Genomic DNA, 19,005 nt, shown 5'->3' with positions numbered 1-19,005 from the left:
AAAACTTATAAAAGGGTGAAATTCATTACTAGGATCCATTCTGGGTCGTTCCAAGGTCCATTTTGGGTCAATTTTGGGTCCATCCTGGGTGCAGCCCTGGCCAGGCTCTTGTGCTGCCCCAGGTGAATCCTTTGAACCCTTTCAATAAATCCCTGTTTTGTCCATTTCACTCTGTCCAGCCTCTGTTCCAGGAACCTCTCCAGGCTCCAGCTCCACTGAAGGGGGTGTGGGTGTGGATTTTGGGGAGTCCCATTGCCCTCCAGGGCAGGGTCAGTGCTCAGCAGTGGGGCCGTGATCAGGGGTGGCGGGGGCTGCCCGGGACCCCCTCGGCCCCCAAATCACACCCGGGTCTGCTGCTGCTCTTGCAAGGCACCGAGGGGGCTCATTCAGTCCCCCGCCACCAGCATGATTGTCCCCAGAGTGTCCCCAAGTGTCTCCAAGTGTCCCCAGTGACATCAGCCCAGGAATTCCCATCAGGATTTGGAACAGGTTATTATAAATGAAATTCTATATGTCCAATTCAATATACAACAAAGTTAAGTTTTAACAGCATTTTAATTGAGATGAATACACTTGGGTGTGTGTGTATATATATATATATGTATAATTTGGCAGTGATTGCAGTATGGAGTGGGATTAACTCCCTCCTTATCGGCGATTGAAGGAGAGATGGGGAGACCGACCATGATCAGAATCCGATTTTACTCAGGTTTTCCAAGAACTTATATACCATTTCAGTAAGGTTAATAATTTCTACTACAATAATTAGGTTAAAAGATCATACAAACAACTCGTACATTTTTCAACATACCCATGTAGGGGGTCGATTGAATCTTCTTCTCTTGAGCAGATTTCTAATCCCATCTTCTCATGAGCTCAAAGTTCTGTTTGTTCTTTCCAGGGCATCCTAGTCACCAGACTAGATATGCTAATTAAGTCTGTCTTACTCTCGTGAATCCCCACACCTCCTCACGTAAATACAAAACATTTCAGACTATCCTTATATACCATATGCTAATACATATTCATCAATGTTTCCCATAAATTCCCTCCTATTTCCAATTCTAAAATCTACATCACTTATACTTCATGGCGCTTGCTTCATTTGTTGCCAGGGGGTCTTTTGTGTTCTTTTGGTGATCTTTGATGAAGGCTTACACTCTTCCTCACTTTGTCCTCTGGTTAACCTTACAGGTTGTGTGTGTGTATACTAAGCATTTTGTTATGTAAGTAAGCATTATGTTCCAAAAAATATCAGCCTTGAAAACCACAGCTTTGGATCTTATGGCCAACTTTATCTATCCAAGGTCGATTCTGTCTTGGGACAATACTTATCTCAAAACTATATCCTGTATCCCATTTTTACATGTAACATCTGCAAAGTGGCACATCTGCTTCTTGACACTAATTTCCTTTATTACTTTGTAACAATTATTTTCTAAAGTATTGATATAGTTACAATTTAGTTAGCACTAATCATATCCATTTATCACAGGGTTCAATGAAAATTCCCAGAAAATTCCCCAAATTTCTCAAACACCGTGCAGGGAGAGAGGAGAGGATCCGTGACACCAGTGATGCCCCTGATGGCGTCACCACCCCGATGACGGGACGTCACTGTGTCCACAGCAGCCTCGGGATGTCCTCAATGGCTCTTTGGCACTGCTCAGCTACTGAGGCCATCATGGGGAGTTGAGAGGAGGGCGTGGATGTCCCAAAGTGTCACCAGCAGGTGGACACATGGTCAGGTGGGTGCTGGCCTCCCACAGCTGCTCTGTCTTGGCCACCGTGGCCACCAAGGCCTCAAGGACATCAAGGGTCACCTCCCTTGTCCACCTCAGAGTGGCCTCGATGTCCCTGAGCTGGTGCTGCACCCAATGGGGTAACGTGGTGGCTCTGTCATAGGCAGCCACCAAGCGCCCCAGCAGCCCCAGGGCCACTGCTGCCCTCTGTCCCCTCCTAATGGCCACACTGTCCCAGGCACAGTGGAGCTCAGTGAGCTCCTCAACCAGCCAGGGCCAGCTCTCCGTGAGCGCAGCCACCAAGTCCACCAGGCTCTGGCCACAGCTCTCACATGGACAAGGGCCTGGATGGCCCCCAGGTTGGCCTCAAGGGCAGCCACAGACTGGCCCAAGGAGGTGACACCACAGATGCACAGGAGGGTGGCATAGCAGCAACATGGAGAGGTGACACTGTGCTGGCCCGGAGAGGTGACGCTGTGCTGGCCCAGAGGGGTGACACCATGGTGGTTCAGGGTGCAACAGAGGTGCCAGGTGGATCTCCTAAGGGCTGCACCCAGGGCCTTTGGAGACACAGCCCACAGCACATCCTTGTCAGGCCTGGCCATGGTGGCCGCCAGCTCACCCAGGGTGGCCACCACATCCACCAGTGCCTCCAGCAACTGGGGAGGGGACAGGAGAGGTGACAGGGACCTCGTGGCACTTGTGGCCTCCCGGGGTGGCCCCTGTGCCCTCCCAGGGTCCCCTTTGCCCCTCTCGGGAGTGTTCAGCTGTCCCCTCTGTCCCTTTCTCACCCCCTCGTCCTCTCTGCCACTACCGCTGTTCCCCTCTCACCTCCTGCATCCCCCACTGTCCCCTCTGCCACCTCCCCCCCACCCCCCACCCCCACCACACTCGGTCCCCTCCACCCCTCTGTCACCTCCTCCCTTCCTGCCACGCACTCCTGTCACCTTCACAACCTCCTGTCACCTCCTGCCAACCCCCTGTCCCCTCTGTTCCCCCCGTTCCCTCCCCCACTCCCCGCTGGGATTGTCGCACCTCTCGAGGTTTCATGGCCGCGGGGACACTCCGGGGGAGGAGAACACTCCCGGGGGACACTTGAGGAACAGGCAGGTCCGGGTGCGGTCCCTCAACCCCTGCCGGTCCGGCCCCCGCGCCCGCCACTGTCACTGCCGGGATCACAGCAAGGGGGGTACAGGGACAGGGCACAGGAGACAGGGGACAGGGGACAAGGCACAGGGCACAGGGGACACGGGACAGGGCACAGGCAGCTAGTGCAGGCCCGGCACCGGCCCAGAGCAGCAGCCGGGGCTGAGGTCTCTGCCCTCCCACGGCCGGAGCGGAGATTCTCCTGCTCTCAGCCCCGTCGGTTTCCATTGCAACCCCGAACGCCAGGGCCATGACGTCACCAAGGGCGGCACGGACACGGCCCGGCTCCCCCGGCGGGGTCAGGCTGGATCGGCGCTCTCTGGGATCGGGATTGCTGGGAGCAGAGCTGATATTCCAGCAGAGTCCGCAGAGCCGGACTGCTCCTGCTCGAGGGGCTGCGAGGAGGAGGAGGATGAGATCGATGAGATCAGCGCTGCCCTGGGTGCAGCCCTGGCCAGGCTCTTGTGCTGCCCCAGGTGAATCCTTTGAACCCTTTCAATAAATCCCTGTTTTGTCCATTTCACTCTGTCCAGCCTCTGTTCCAGGAGCCTCTCCAGGCTCCAGCTCCACTGAAGGGGGTGTGGGTGTGGATTTTGGGGGGTCCTGTTGCCCTCCAGGGCGGGGTCAGTGCTCAGCAGCGGGGCCGTGATCGGGGGTGGCGGGGGCTGCCCGGGACCCCCCCAGGCCCCAAATCACCCCCGGGTGTGAAAAACAAAGCTCAGTCTTTGAAATGGTTACAAGTTTAATCAGGGATAAAACAATGTTTTCTATGCACTCCTCCATTGCTGGGGCACATATCCCTGATGATGTCACCGCCCCAATCATGTCACAGAGGTGACATCAATGTCCTCCAGCAGCCTCGGGATGTCCTCGATGTCTTTTTGGCACCGCTCGGCCACCACACGGCCGCGGGGGCCACCAGGGCCACCGGAGCCGCCATAGGGACTCGAGAGGAGGAAATCGATTTCCCCCAAGTGTCACCAGCAGGTGACAGGTGGTCAGGCAAGCGCTGGCCTCCCACAGCAGCTCGAACTCGGCCACCGCAGCCTCGGGGCCATCGGCGAACGCCTCCTGTGTTTCCCCCAGGGCGGTCTCGATGTAGCTGAGCTGGCCCAGCAGCTCAAAGGGGAGCATCCTGGCTCTCTGACACGTGAACATCAAACGGCACAGCCACCTTCGGGCCTCCTCTGCCTGCTGTCTCCTCTTGGTGGCCACCCCCGTCTGGCTGGTGGCCTCTTCTGTGGCCTTGAAGGCCCTCAGCAGCCGCGCCATAGACACGTCTATCATCAAAGACAAGAACACTGCCAGCTGCAGGGTCGAAGCCACCAGGCTGTTCCCAGCTGTGACCCAGCCGGCAGTCTCATCCCGCAGGTGCCCAGCTGGGCTGGTGGTGGTGGCCTCGGTGGTGGCTTCGTCGGTGTCCTCGTTGGTGTCTTTGTCAGTGTCCTCATCAGTGTCCTCGTCTGTGTCCTTGTCAGTGTCCTCATCAATGTCCTTGTCAGTGTCCTCATCAGTGTCCTCGTCGATGGCCGCGATCTCCCAGTTGACCTGGAGCTCCATGACCTCCCCGCCCAGCTGGCCCCAGCTCTTATCCACTGCAGCCACGACCCCCTGCCAGGCTCTGACTGTGGCTGTCACATTGTCCCGGGTTGCCCCCGATGGCCTTGAGGGCAGCCACGGCCTGGCCCAGGGGGGTGACACCACGCTGACTCATGGAGGTGACATCGCCGTGGTCCAGGGTGTCCCGAAGGGTCCAGATGAATTTCCTCAGGTCTGTGTGCAGGGACTCTGGGTACAGGAGCGGCCACAGGCGCCTGCGTGGTGCAGTCACGGTGGCCACCAGCTCGCCCAGGGTGGCCACCATGTCCACCTGGGCCTTCAGCAGCTGGGGAGGGGACAGGTGAGGTGGTGAGGACCTGGTGGCACTTGTGGCTGCCTGGGGTGGCCTCTGTGCCCTCCCCTGGTCCCCTTTGTCTCCTCCCTGGACAGCTCAGCTGTCCCCTCTGTCTCTTTGTCACTCCCTTATCCCCTCTGCCACCCCGTGCCACCTCCTCCTCCGCTGTTCCCCCGCTCACCATCCTCGGTCCCCTCCACCCCTCTGTCATCTGCCCCCTTCCTCCCATGCCTTCCTGTCCTCTTTGCGACCCCCTGTCCCCTCCCACCCCCTGTGCCGGGATTGTCGCACCTCGCGGGGCTCCATGGCGGCTGCGGACACTCTGGGGACACTCCGAAGGACAAACCACCCCGGAGTCATAGACGGCGAACTCCGGAAGGGACGGAGCGGGATGACGTCACCACCGGACAGTCCCCACCCCCGCCTGGCAGGACACGGCCACCGCGGCCAGGGCCAGCAGCGGGGACCGTCCTCAGCCACCCCCAGGGCAGCGCGGGCCGAGCGCAGGGAGACTGCGGGGACACGGGGACACCGCACAGGTGGCACCAGGGACAGGGCAGTGCCACCAGTTCCATCCCAGTGCCACCAGCCCAGTGCCACCAGTTCTGTCCCACTGTCACCACCCGAGTGCCACCAGCCCATTTCCATCCCAGTGTCCTCAGCCTTGGCCCAGTGCCACCAGTTCCATTCCAGTGTAACAAGTGTTTTAGGGGTCCTGGGGGGTGGGGGGGAAGGGGGGGGTCCCAGGTGGGAATTCCAAAGGATTTTGTGTTTCCCAGTTGAGAACACGGCCCGGGGGCTTGGGAGTGTCGGGGGGGGGGGGGGGGGCGTCGTGAGTGGGGGGCGTCCCATGGGTTTGGGGGGTCCCGGTGAGTGGGGGGACCTCAGTAAATTGGACGGTGTCCCTGCTGATAACTGGGGGTCCCGGCTGATAAGGGCGGGGGGGAGGACAGGACAGAGCCCCGAGGGACCCGCGGTGCCGGGGACCCCCCTATGCCCCCCCAGTCCCGCTCGGGCCCCCCAAAACCCGGCGCTGTTCCTGGGGGGCGAAAGGGGAGGGGCCGAACCCCCGGGATGGGTGGGGGGGCCGCACCTCATTAGGGTTTGGTTTGTTCTTCCCAGCTCTGGGGAAAAACGACTTTGGGAGTTTTCTGCCAGAAATCTCCCCCCTCCTCCACTCAGCCCAAGGGCCTTGGGGCTTTTCCCTTTTAGAGGGAAATCAAAACCCCTCGCTCGCCGCCATTGGCTGATTGTGCCGTCAGTGCCGGTTGTGGGCGCGCGCTGATTGGGCGGAGCGGGGCTAAGCCCGTTGCCGGGGCCGCCCCCCGGGCGCCCGTGGCTGGGCAGAGGCGCCATTGTGGGAGCGCGTGTGCGAGCCCGGGAGCGGCGGCAGCGGCCGGAGCCCGGTGAGGCGGCACTGGCGGAGCTCGGAGGCGGCCCCAGCGCAGGTGGGAGCCGCGCTCGGTTCTGCCGGGGCTCGGGGCTGGCTGCGGGCGGAGGGGGCGGCAGGGGGCTCCGGCGGGTTCCTTGTGCCGTGTCGGCGCCGTGTTGCCCGTGGCCTGAGGGCGCTGCGGGAGCGGCTGCCCGCGGTCTCCTTCCCGCCGCTGCCTCGGCAGGAGCCGCTGCCGGAGCAGCGCCGGCTCGTCCCGGTTCCTGTGGGGAGGACGGAGGTGGCCGCCCTGTCCCCGGGGCTGTGCGGGAAAATTCCCAGAGGTGGCCAGAGGTTTGTATCCCCACAGGAGCCCGAGGAGTCCTGTAAAAGTGACTTTATTCCTGAACAAAGGGAGAGGCCGTGCGGCCTTTGCCGGGGAGTCTCTCCAATTGTTGTAGTACGCGGCCTCCTTTTTCTCCTGATTTTCCCTTCTGCATCTCCCTGTCTCTTCGCCCAGTGGTGAAGGGACTTGGAAAGTTCCGACTTCCCGATCCGCCTCCTGCATGTCCTCGTTAATATGCGCCCCCCTTTTGTATAACATCCGATATTCACGGCTCTGCTCAGTCTTTGTTCTTCTTCTCCGTGTTCAGGAATTTCGCGGGACCTTGGCTGAGCACAGTCCGTGTCAATGAGTAAAATTTTCTGAAACTGATGGATTCTCCCGTTCCTCCCTTATCTCCCAGTCCCTGGCCCTATCTCCAAGCAGATTCACTCGTTCACTCTGTTTTTTTCTTGCTGGGTCCTCTTTGGTTTTGGGATTCTTGTCAGTGAGCTCGTTCCCTGTCCTTTTGTAGCCGTGTGTGGCTCAGGAGGCCTGGCTGCCACCTGCATCCCCTTGCTCAGCTGCTGAATGAGCTGCCCTCAGCAAGGTGTGGTGCAGGGCCCAAAGATGAGAGTTGCTGTAGCACAACAGAGGAGAAAGAGCATTCGTTTAACCCCTGCTGTGCCAGGGAGCCACCAAACCGTGTCCCATTCCCATCCTTTCCACGTTTGGACAGGAACATGAGCTGCTTTCTTATTTCCTTTGTTATCTGTTTCACGACTTTTCAGTTGTCATCTATTTGCCATCAGCATCTTGAGTCATTTAATTTTCCACCCTGTCCTCCTCCTTCTGCTCACAGATAATCTGATCCCATCCCATGGTGAAATGTTGTGTTCTTCGTTTGAGTGGATTGGTGGGCCAGACTGAGCTGGATCTGTCTGGTTGGTTATTATTTCGACGACATTTTGTAATCTAATTGTGCCATTGAAATGATCAGTGTGTTCTCTGGCTCCTGATGTGAATTGGTTTGGGTTCCCAGGGGCTGGTCCATTTGGTTGTAGGATTTGCTCTGGTGGCCGTTCATATTTTCTTCATTTTTGGGTGCTACCTCCAGCCAGGGCTGCATCAATTGATCTCTTTTCTCTAATTAAATCATGACAGACTTGGATTCCCAAGTGATTTCTCTGAGCTTGTGGTAGCACAAACAGCCCAGTGGTCTGATGTTCCCTGTGTGACACAGACAGTGCCAGCACATGTTGGAGTGGGGAGAGGGATGATTTCCCCCCACTTATTGTAGTGAAGTTTTCACACCATTCTCCACTGGCTGTTTCCCTTTGCAGCTGAAGCAATTTGTGTTGCAGAGTCAGATCTCCTCGCTGTGGGCTCTGCCTTTGGCTGTGCCAATTCCATCTGTGCAAGCAGGCAGAGCTTGGGGTAAGGGGCAGAGGGAATCAGCCCAATTCCTCCCCCAGGCAAGAAGAGCCTGGTGCACTGTCCCCACTTTTCCCCAGCAGTGTTAATTTGCATTTCTAAAGCTCCTCTCCTGGGTGCCTGGAATGGAGCTTCTCTTCCAGAGCAGCCATTCAATGACTCACATGTGGTTCTCCCACAATCTGTTTGTGGTTTGGGTTTGTTAAGTTTTTTTCCTTGCGATATTTTGTAAACTGTTTATACATTAAAGGGTCACATTTAAAGCTCTTCTACTTTTGCAAAATTCAACCTACAGGTGAACTTTGAAAAACCCATACCAAAATTTGGTGATCACTAATAGCCTCACACAGGCGTCCACAAAAACATTGCGAAGCAATCAAGTTTTACCTACTTTTTCTCCCAGGACTAAGAATTGATTCTCACACCCCTGGCCCAAACCTAATTGACAACATAAAAGTAGGATTATTATAAAAAATTATTATAAATGCAACGGCAAATATCGGATTAATAAAAGACAATTTATTAATAACAGAATATCGAACACCAGAAAAATGAGAAAACCACAAAATAGGAGAATATTAGCGCCGCGCTGGGTGGACAGGGGTCTGCACACCAGGGTGCAAGACGCCCAAATCCACGCCGGTGCAGCTTTCAGTCCACCCTTTTATAGGATTTTTCTGCCCTTAGGCAGTCCAGGTGTCCAGGGTGGGCTGAATAGTCTGAATTTCTTTTCGATGGTCTTCCCAGATCTTGTCAAGTCCCGTTGTTCCATTCCGGGAAGGTTCTTTTCTTATGTCAATTTCACGGGTCAGTCTTATGTTGATTTCAGTTTGCATGTCGTGCCAGGAAGTTGATGAAATCTGCATCCTTGTCAAGAAGGAATTTCTCCTTGCATTGGCGAGGAAGTGATTCTTATCAAGGTTGGCCAGAGTCTTTGTCTCGTCTGATGATTCTTCTCCTGTTTCACAACTGAAGCCGTGCAGGCTGAGGGAGGGAACGCAGGCTGAGGGAGGGAACGGTTTGGTTCCTACTGGATTTTACATTTTATTAACATTGCTCTTATTATACACCAGATTATTATTTCATACACGAATTTTTACCCCAAATTTATCACAAACATTATTCTAATAGTGTAATCTTGTCACTGAAACACAGAGATAAACAAAAACTCTCCAGCAATATCTTTAGTGTTAGAGAGTCGAGGCATTACTTGATTTTGGGCTGGATGTGCAACAGAAATCATTTCATCCACACATGGCCCAGGTGTGCAGAGAAAATCATTCCTTGACACGTGAGCTTTACTAGATTTTCCTAAATTTTACACAGTCTGAACCCACAGAAATCCATTGGTTTGATGTTCATTGCTTCTAAGTTGTGAATTTTTAGTATTTGGTTTCCTATTGGAGCCGGATTTCTTTGCCTCTGATGTTAATTAGGTCCTCACTCCTGGATTTCCTCATCAGCCTTTTCCAGACCAGGTGTCTCCAGCTATTCCGGGGGCAGGGTCTGGGGTAGATGTTGGTTGCTGTTTGCTGATGGTGGTTGATGTTTTGTTGATGGTCGTTGTCTTTGTGGGTGTCTTTTGGGCTATTCCCAGTCTGCTGAGATGTTAAACTCATCTCTGTTGAGTGGTGTAACATCCCTTAAAAAAAAAAAAAAGCCTTTAAAATTCCTTTCTCCAGGGCAAAAGCAGAGCAAGCCTGACTAGAGAAATAAAATATAAAGTACTTTTAAAGTTGGTATATTTTCCAGCAATGTGATCCCATCCAGCCCCGTGTGTGAGTCTGACTGAGACCCAGAGACGAATTCTCCTGTTGTCTTCCCCAGCCCCTGTGGCGAGTGCAGGCACAGAAAGCCCGAAGCTCAAGCAGTGGCAGCAAGGCTGGGCCCCCGGTGTCTGGAGATGGCCCAGGAGGTGCCCAGGCAGACTATTCCAGCAGAGGATCTGTGGGCAGGCACAGGGGCTTCCCCCGCTGTGGAGCCCTGGCTGCTGCTCCCTTGCCTTCAGGGCGGGGTCAGTCCTGGACTGTTTAACATTCACAGACAATTCCAGTTCCTTTTCTGAGTCTAGGAGAGCCATGGCTGGGGCATCAATAATTTTGGCTTTTTTCATTTTCTCAAGTTTTGTTCTCTTTGTCATGTCCATAGCATAACATTGTGGGTGTGTGGGATTAAAAAGTCATCCAATGTTCTGGCTAGAACAGAGAATCCTCAATCCAGGTCCTGCAATTCCCTATTAATCCTCGGAATTGTAGCAGCTCTTTTTTAGTCCTGGGTAACATTACTTCTGACATTCCCTGGACCCTCTCTGGGTCAATACAGCACCAACCTTCAGTAAAAATATGTCTTAAAAATTTAACCTTTTTCTCCACTTGTGCTTTTTGTTTTTTCAAATACTCAAAGATGCTTTTTAGCCTGAAAATGGAGCCATTTCACAGAGGCTTCTTCTACCACTTCTTCTTGTTCTCCTGACTGGAGCAAGTCATCCACGTCCTGCATTAACCCAGTTCCTGGGGCTGAGGTAAATTCTTTCAATATTTTCTGCAGGGCTTGCTCGAATAAGGCTGGTGCTTCTGTGCATCCCTGCAGGAGGACTGTCCATGTCTTTCCCATTTTCCCTTCTCCCTCTTGTCCCCATTCAAAGGCCAAATCCTGTTCACCATCCTGTGTCAATGAGCATCCCCAGAAAGCATCTTTGTCATCAAGTCCTGAATGGTGGCAGTGTGAGGAGGGAACATGGTTCCAGCTGGTGGAAGGATCTCAGACTGTGGGGTGCCTGGGTTTAATAATCTCATTTCTTCTTAGGTCCTGCACCATTCTGTGGATTCCATCTGATTTCTTGATTGGCAGCATAGGAGCTTTATAGGGAGAGATCCCTGCTCCAAAAGCCCTGCCTTTGACAGGGGCTCAATACCAGGCTGTGAGCCCTTCCTTCCCTCCCTGGGAATAGGGTATTGCTTTTAGACACCTCTTGTCCTGGTTGCTTAAGAGTAATTTGGAGAGGCTGGGAATCTAATTTTCCCTCTTTCCCTGGGGCTGCCCACACTTGTGGGTTCACTTCAGCCTCGGCCTTGCCAGACATTTGACACAAAGGTACTACAGAACTGGCCTGTGTATCACCTTCTGCAATATTAATTTGCATTCCCAATTTAGCCATCAAATCCTTTCCCAGTAAATTACAATCACATTTAGGAGCAAATAAAACTTCTTGCATTTCAAACCCATCCCCCACATCTGCTAATAGTGGTTGAATAAAACACAGCTGCTCATCTTTCCCACTTATCCCCTGAATAAGCAAAGACAATTTTGGCATTTTTCCCCCCTTAGCTCTGAGATTGAGAGTGGATGGAGAGGCCCCTGTGTGTATGAGGAAAGGCCTCCTGTGGATCCAGCCCCAGTCTGAATGTTGTCAAGGGCTCCAGTGTGATGGGTCCCTGGTGTAATGGGAGCTCTGGTACCCTTAGTAATCCATGTCCGTGCAGGGCTGGACTTGCTCCTGCTGAGGGTGCTGCTGTGTGTGCTTGCAGTGTCCCTGTGGGCTGCAGATGGATCCCTGCTTCCTTGGCAGGGGCTGTTTGGGTGGGCTCTCCCCTGCCGAGGAGGGCAATGCCTGTGCCAGATGCTTGTGGCCGAGCCCGTCCCCTCGGTGCTGGGGCCCCCTTGGGCCCTGGGCTTCATCCCTCAGGGGCTGTGGAAACTCTGCCATGGCCTTTGCCTTCAGCTTGGCCTTTTCCTGCTCCCTTCTTGCCTTCACCTGCTGTGCATTTGTGCCCAAGTGCTGCAGGGGCTTCTTGTGCCCCTCCTGCAGCCCCCCTGAGTGCCTGTGGGTGCTCATCCTCTGACAGCTGCTGAGCTTTCTGCACAATCATTCCTTTCTCCAATGACCCAAACAAAGTCCTTCAAAGATGATCTGGATCCTTCCCGGGATAATGCACATTTCCCAGCTGTTCCTTCCTTCCTTCCTTGCGGCTGGTGCTTGTGCTGGCTGTGCCCTGCAGAGCCCGTATCCCAGAGCCGGTGCCTGTGGTGCCGCAGTGTCCAAAGGCGGCTCCCCCGGCGGGGAGGGCTGGCAGCTCCACGGGGCCGGGCAGCGGCCGGGGCGTCCCGCAGCCTCCTGGGGGCCGGGGGCCAGTGCCGGCCCTGCCCGGGGGGTGGTGGGGTCAGGCAGCGCCCGGCGCTGAGCCCCGGCTGCCCCACAGCCCCGGCCCGGCCCCGCAGGTCCCCACAGGCCCCCAGCCCGTGCTCCCGGTGCCGCCCCTCTGCGCCCGCTCCTGCCGCTCCCCAGCACAGAGAAACCCCCTGGGATCCTGACCTCCTTGTTGCCTCTCCTGGAAACCGGGGCTACAAAGGATCTTCATCATCTGGCAAATTTAGGGGATAAGACCCTGCTGTAAAACATCCCAGTCCTCAGTATTCTTTCTCTTCCTGTTCTTTTCCATCATCGTTTTTCTTCCCACAGAGATTCCTCCTGCTGCTTCTTGCCTTAACCATATTCCTGCACATTCCCCTTCTCCGTAACCATTCCCAGCACACCAACACCATCCATCCCCTGTTGTCTAAATCCCTTCTGGACTTACCTTATTGCCCAACTGGGCATCTAGGTCATTAATTACCTCTGGGAAAATGTGCAAACTGCCTCAACATTCTCCCAAGGGGCCCTTCAGATTTATTTTGGGATCCTCATCCCTTTTGCAAAGACGCCTTCCTGTCTTTCCCTTTTTTACCCTGCATGAGTGCCCTGCCACGTTTACTCCCTGAAGATCCCCGTGTCCTCACTGATGAGATTTTCAGTGCTCTCTCCCTGCCCACTCCTCACAGAGCCCCTGATGTGTCACTCATCTGTCTTCTGGACACTCTCGGGTCCCCAATCAATCCCTGGTGCCGCCGCCACCCAAGGGAGCCGATCCCCCAAACTGGGTGAGCCCTCTTCAGCTCCACTCACTGCCCGCTGCCCCGGACGGTGGAAGGAATTCCAGAGGGGCCCCAAGGTGTGTGGAAAAATTGACATCACCAGAAGTTTGTGTCCACAAGGAAGACAGAGGAATCCTGTAAAAGTCGCTTCATTCCTAAAATAAGGGAGAGGCCATGGGCCATTTCCCATGGAGTCTCTCCAATTGTTGGAGGACGCAGTCTCCTTTTCATCCTAATTTTCCTGGCTGCATGTCTCTCTCTCTCCTTTCCCCATAGGCTAAACTAATTGAGGTACAGACTTCCCAAACCGCCTAACACAAACTCCCCTTAAATGCACCCCAGTTCTGTATAGGGTACGATATTCACAGCACTCAGGAGTTCTTTTTCTTCTTGTCGAAGTTGATGAGTTTAGCAGGATCTTGGCTGAGCAGCAGTCTGTGTGGTCAGTTAATAACATTTTGTGGAACTGATGGCTTCTTCTGTCCCTTCCTTATGTCCAAGTGCCTGGTCCTATGTCCAAGCAGATTTGCAGGAATTGTTTGTAAAGACGCTTTCCTCTTCTTCCTTTCATGGTGGTCCCCCGTTTGCGGGACATCCCCCCTGGAGCAGGGTGTCCCCGCTTGCTGCAGCCCCACCCCTCGGGCAGCGCTCACCCAATCGGAGCGCGCGGTGGTGATGACTCACCAGTTGCCAGGCAGACCCGCAGCTCCCAGCGTTCCCCACCTGGACCCCACCTGCGCCCCCCCCCCTCGGCCCCAGCGCCCCCCGCGAGGGGAATTTGGGGAGGTGGGAGAGAGGGGAGCGCCAAGGCCGGGTCCCCCGCGCTGTCATGGCGGGAGCGGCTGCAGTGGGGAGCGAGTGTGGGCGGACTGGGGCCGAGAGCCCAGCGCTGCCCCAGCCCGAGCTGGCCCAGCTGCATCTGTGCCCCTCCGGTGGGATGCTGTGGGTCTGGGGGGGAAGAGGGAGCCGGCAGTGGGTGCTGAGCCTGGGGCAAGGAGGAGAAGGGAAGGAGAAACAGGGTTGAAGAACAGAATGGTCAAAGGATGCACATGGGAGGAGAAGGTGGGATTGTGCAGGACAAGGGAGAATAGTAGGAGGAAGAGCAGTGTGAGTAAGAGTAGAGACACAGGAGGAAAAGGAGGAGGAGGAGGCAGCACAAGGTTCCACCCCTCCCTGTATCTGCAGCCTCCCCCCAGCCCCAGGAGTGTTGCCCCCCCACATGCAGCAGGTGACCAGGGAGGTGGATCCACGATTTTCATGGGGTGAATCTTGGTGTTTCTGAGCTTTATTGGGCTAAATGTTGATGGTTTGATTTTTTGCAAGGGGCTGAATCTTTATATTTTAGAAGAGATTTTGGCTGAGTCTGGATGTTTGAGGAATTTTTCCTCTATGTCTTGATGTTTGCAGGACTTTTGGGCAGAATCTTGGTGTTTTGGAGGTTCTTACAGACACAAGGTGCCAATGATTTCCTGAGATCAGCTTGGGCAAGGAGGAACCCCCAGCCTAAGGAACTCTCCTCTCGTTTTTTCCCCAAACCAGGATTTTTCATTCCCAAGGAGTGTCCAGATGGAGGAGGAGAAAAAGCCCCGGAGATCCTGCAGGAGGAGGGGCTGCAAACCCAGCCCAGGGAGCTTTGAGGAGGAAAGACCCGCCCTGTGCCAGGAGGGCAGCCGGAGATCCAGCCGGAGCTCAGAGCTGGTGGAGAAGCCTCATGGAGGGGAGAAGCCCCACAAGTGCTTGGAATGTGGGAAGGGTTTCAGCTACAGTTCCAGCCTGATCCGACACCAGTTGATCCACTCTGGGGAACAGCCCTACGAGTGTGGGGAATGTGGGAAGAGCTTCAACCACAGCTTCAATCTGATCCAGCACAAGAGGATCCACAGTGGGGAAAAGCCCTATGAATGTGGGGAATGTGGGGACAGCTTCAGAGAGAAGAGCCATCTGATACAACATCAGAGGATCCACACTGGGGAACGGCCTTATGAGTGTGGGGAATGTGGGATGAGCTTCAGCCACAAGGGCAGCCTTATGCGACACCAGAGGATCCACACTGGGGAAAAGCCCTATGAATGTGTAGAATGTGGGAAGAGCTTCAGGCATAGCTCTGGCCTGAGGGAACACCAGAGGATCCACACTGGGGAAAAGCCCCACAAGTGTGGGAAATGTGGAAAGAGCTTCATCCAGAGTTTCCACCTGAGGGAACACCAGAGGATCCACACTGGGGAAAAGCCTTACAAATGTGGGAAATGTGGAAAGAGCTTCAGAGAAAGCTCGGCCCTGATCCGACACCAGGTGATGCACACTGGGGAACGGCCCTACACCTGCTTGGAATGTGGGAAGAGCTTTGGATGGAGCTCTGACCTGATAAAACACCGGCGTGTCCACACAGGGGAGAGGCCCTATGAGTGTCTTGAGTGTGGGAAGAGATTTCAGACCAGCTCCCCTCTCCTCAAACATCAGCGAATTCACACAGAGGAGAGGCCCTTCCGCTGCCCCGACTGTGGGAAGGGCTTCAAGCAAAACGCACATCTCACTGTCCACCGGCGTGTCCACACTGGGGAGAGGCCCTACGAGTGTCCTGAGTGTGGGAAGAGCTTCTCACAGAGCTCTCACTTGACCCAGCACCAACGGAGGCACCACTAAGGGAATCTCTGTGAGTGTGCCGAGTGCGGGAAGAGCTTCGTGCGCTGCTCCAGCTCCATCCCCCATGGGAGGATCGGCGTTGAATGATCCCCAGTGACCCCGTTGGGCAGAGCCCTGGTGATCCATGGTCCTGGTGTATCATTAGGATTCAGGACAGCGTAATTAACGACACGTGTAACTCCAGTTTCTCTGAAGGGCTTATAGCAAAGATTTATTGAAAGACAGACTCTTTTATACATTGTTTTGGTACAATGAATATGATTGGTCATTTGAAACAACACCTCTCAACTGTTTCTGACAAGTCAAAAAGGAACAGGAAAAAAACACTACCTGCTCACAGTCTCTCACTTTCCAAGAATTGTTTTGATCCTCCTTAAGATTTCACAGGTGAGAGTGAGAGCATTATGTACTTGACTTCCCTACAGGCTTCAACCTACTGCCTGGAGCCTGAAAATCTATTTTCTGACCACTGTCAGTTCCTACACTAGTCATCCAGATGGGGAAGACACCTGGCTGAGGGGGCTCCACATCTTTCTATCTCCCCTTGGGCACCTGGATGAATGCAGGGGCAGGAATATCCATCAGGACACAAACTGACAATGGGAATTCCTTGGGGAGAGCAGATTTGTTGACTTTCAAGCTCAGAAAATCTTTTGTGTTCAATTGTGTCTTCTGGGGGCATCAAGGAATGCTGGATGGTCTTGGAGGTATTTTCCAACCTATTGCCCGAGGTAATCTTCCGCAGCCAAATGGTGATGGAGTAGAGGCAAGACTGAGATTTTCGAGACAGTGGGGTGGAAATCCCTCCACAAAAGGTTCTTCCCTCCTGCTCGAGCACATGGATCCTCAGCTGGCACAGACACAGAAATCCTATTCTTTTGTCCTTGATTTGCTTTCATTTCTATTCATGCCTTTGAAATATCCAACAGTGGGATAAAAATAGAGACATTGAACTAAGACATGGGTGAGGACATGGGAGGACATAGACATGGAGAGGGCCATGGGGACATGTTATAAATGCAAAGGCAAATTTCAGGTTAATAAATGACAATTTATTAACAACAGAATATTGAGCACCTGAAAAAGAGAAAAAACCACAATAATAGGAAATTGTCAGCGCGCGCTGGGTGGATAGAGGTCCGCACCGATGTACCAGACGCCCTAGTCCACGCCGGTGCAGTTTTCAGTCCACCGTTTTATAGGAATTTTCTGCCCTTAGGCAGTTCAGGTGTCCAAGGTGGGTTGAATAGTCCGGATTTCTTTTCGATGGCCCTCCCGGATCTCATCAAGTCTAGTTGTCTCATTCCGGGAAGGCTCCTTTCTTATGTCAATTCCAAGAGTCTGTCTTATGTTGATTTCATTCCGCTTGTGGCACCAGAAGGTTGATGAAATTGGCATCGTCGTCAGGAAGGAATTTCTCCTTGCCTTGGCAAGGAAGTGATTCTTATCAGGGTTGGCCAGTGTCTTTTGTCTAAGTTGATGATCTTCGTCCTGTCTTTTGCAACTGAGATTAGCAGGCTGAGAGAGAACGGTTACCCTTCTACTGGATTTTACAATTTTACTTTAGCTTTGTTTCATTATACATCAAATTATTATTTTATACACGAATTTTTACCCTATTTTTATCACAGTCCCCCACCTAATAATTCATCAAATTAAAAATTCGCTTTTCTCCCTTTATTGACCTCAATTTTAGTTTAAAAAGTCACATTCTTCCCAGTCCTCCTGGGAGGATTCATCACCTTGTTGGAGCTTCCACTCCTCTTCGAATTCCTTTAGGGCCTCTGCAGCCCTTCTTTTACCTTTTTCTTCCTCAAGTTTCATTATTTTGGACACAGTTTTCCCTTGTGCTGCCTCTGGATCCATGGGAAGGGATGCTATTTGCATCCCTTGGACGACTGAATGTATCAGTCGAATGAAACAAGGGATCAGACACGGGAGGAAGACAATGCCTGCAATGGAGCACGTTATAAAGAATATTACCTTCTTCCACCATTCCCCCTGTCCGAACAGCTGGTCCCACCATGAAGCCTGAAGAATTGAATTCCACTTCTGGACTGGCACATGTGCCACCTTTTTGATTTCCTGTGCTAACCCTTTGATAGTCTCCCCATAGTCATTGATTTCGATGCAGCATTCTGATTCATTGAATCTGCCGCAGACCCCTCCTTCCTCTGCTAGCAGGTAGTCCAGGGCAAGCCGATTTTGATACACAAAAGCCCTCATTTGTGAATGCTGCTTTGCCAGGAGTTCCAAGGCCTCTGAGGTGTGGTTAGAAACCACTTCTACCACTGCTTGCAACCGAATCAACCTATTCAGGAGGTAAATGGGTGTTCGATATCCCCAACTGCCATCGTTCGCCCAGGTGGCTGGCCCATAATACTCAATGATTCTTTCAGCGGGCCACTCCTCCTCCCCCCATTTCTGGTTGCCTCCGGCTATGGGTAGCACCTGTCTTATCTCCCTTCTCTGTCGGTTTAATGTTTCGAACAGAGGAGCTCCTAACAAACTGCTTTCGGCTCTGGGCAAGGTGAAAAAGAAGGGTCTTATCATTCCTAGGGTACAGGACCCCTTCCATTTCCGGGGAAGTTCGCTATAGGCCTTCTTTCCACAAATCCAATATATCCCATCTGGAGCTTTCCAGCCTATATTGGTTCTACCCGGCTCGTTCCAGTACTCTCTCAGTCCCGCTAGTGCCTGAAATGGATTAGCCCCGGGACTTTTGTGCCAACAAAGTCCCATAGTCTCAAACCACTCACAATCTTTTTCTCGAATTTGGCTCCAATATCCGGAGGGTGGTTCAGGTTGCCAGACCCGTGTTTTGTCATTCACCGTTAGGGTATTTATGCAAGGAGTATAACCCACCAGGTCGGTGAACTCCTTCCCCTCCCGGCTGATGCAGATAGTTCCCACTATCCTTTTTTCCAAAATCCATCCCTCCGGTCTCTTTATTATTTTTGACATTTTAGAGCTTTCCCATTTTAGAAGTTGTTCCGGGGCTAATCCTTCTCCTTTCCAGGGCCACCTTTCGGCTGACTTTAATCCCCCACAAATCCAGCAATCCGTCAGCCCCAATTCAGTGGCTATCTCCTGCATTAGTTCTACAAAGAGGTTTTGGTTAGGGGCCGGAAATCCCCCATCCCCGTATTGCCTTTCCAATTGCTCGTACTGTTCACTGAGCGATTTCAACCTTTCCTGCTCAATTCTCCTCTTTCTGGCCTCAGCTTCCTTTTTCCTGAGTTCCAATGTTACCTGTTTCATTTTACTTTCAGGGTCCATCCCTTCCTCGTCCCTTGAAAAACAAAAAACTTGGTCAAACTGCAAACACACGCTTATCTCCCAGAGGCAATAACTCGAAAATGATGGGTTCTGAGTCCAAGAAACCCGTTTCCTCATGTTTGAGATTCCTCCCTTCCCAATACAATTTTCCACCCATATTACATATTTTTAGTTTCGCTTTGTCGTAGCACAGGGGATTCACCTTATAGTAGGCAAGGAAGGTAGATTGCCTTTTTCCTCCCATATATACAGTTCTGTTACATTG

The 19,005-nt window shown here is 53.2% G+C and overlaps 2 protein-coding genes across 3 annotated transcripts in view; one reads left to right on the top strand and one right to left on the bottom strand.

Moving 5' to 3' along the window:
- Positions 1–3,230: 3,230 nt before the first annotated feature.
- On the bottom strand, positions 3,231–5,160 carry LOC310921629 (uncharacterized protein). 2 transcript variants are annotated; one of them, XM_083881812.1, is made up of 2 exons: positions 5,074–5,160; positions 3,231–4,773 (listed from the first exon to the last, which is right to left on the bottom strand). In XM_083881812.1, exon 2 carries the CDS (start codon positions 4,446–4,448, stop codon positions 3,729–3,731), a length of 720 nt encoding a protein of 239 aa, XP_083737938.1. In that variant the 5' UTR covers positions 4,449–4,773; positions 5,074–5,160; the 3' UTR covers positions 3,231–3,728. The 2 variants fall into 2 exon arrangements, with proteins under 2 accessions (XP_083737938.1, XP_083737939.1); XM_083881813.1 differs by having other exon boundaries at positions 3,231–4,702; positions 5,074–5,158.
- A 977-nt stretch (positions 5,161–6,137) lies between these two features.
- The window catches only part of LOC310921489 (uncharacterized protein), a 58,319-nt gene continuing 45,451 nt past the window's right edge, over positions 6,138–19,005 (top strand). The window contains exon 1 of the mRNA XM_083881623.1: positions 6,138–6,230. The gene's annotated coding sequence lies outside the window, so the exon portion shown is untranslated. The remainder of the gene's footprint in view (positions 6,231–19,005) is intronic.

This window comes from Zosterops lateralis (genome assembly GCF_965231275.1).
Source record: "Zosterops lateralis genome assembly, chromosome: 35".
NCBI classification, from domain to species: domain Eukaryota; kingdom Metazoa; phylum Chordata; class Aves; order Passeriformes; family Zosteropidae; genus Zosterops; species Zosterops lateralis.
This window is presented reverse-complemented; position numbering and strand designations above follow the sequence as displayed.

Coding starts and splice junctions, on each gene's coding strand:
- LOC310921629 (XM_083881812.1), bottom strand. CDS start 4,448: ATGGAGCTCCAGGTCAACTGGGAGATCGCGGCCATCGACGAGGACACT.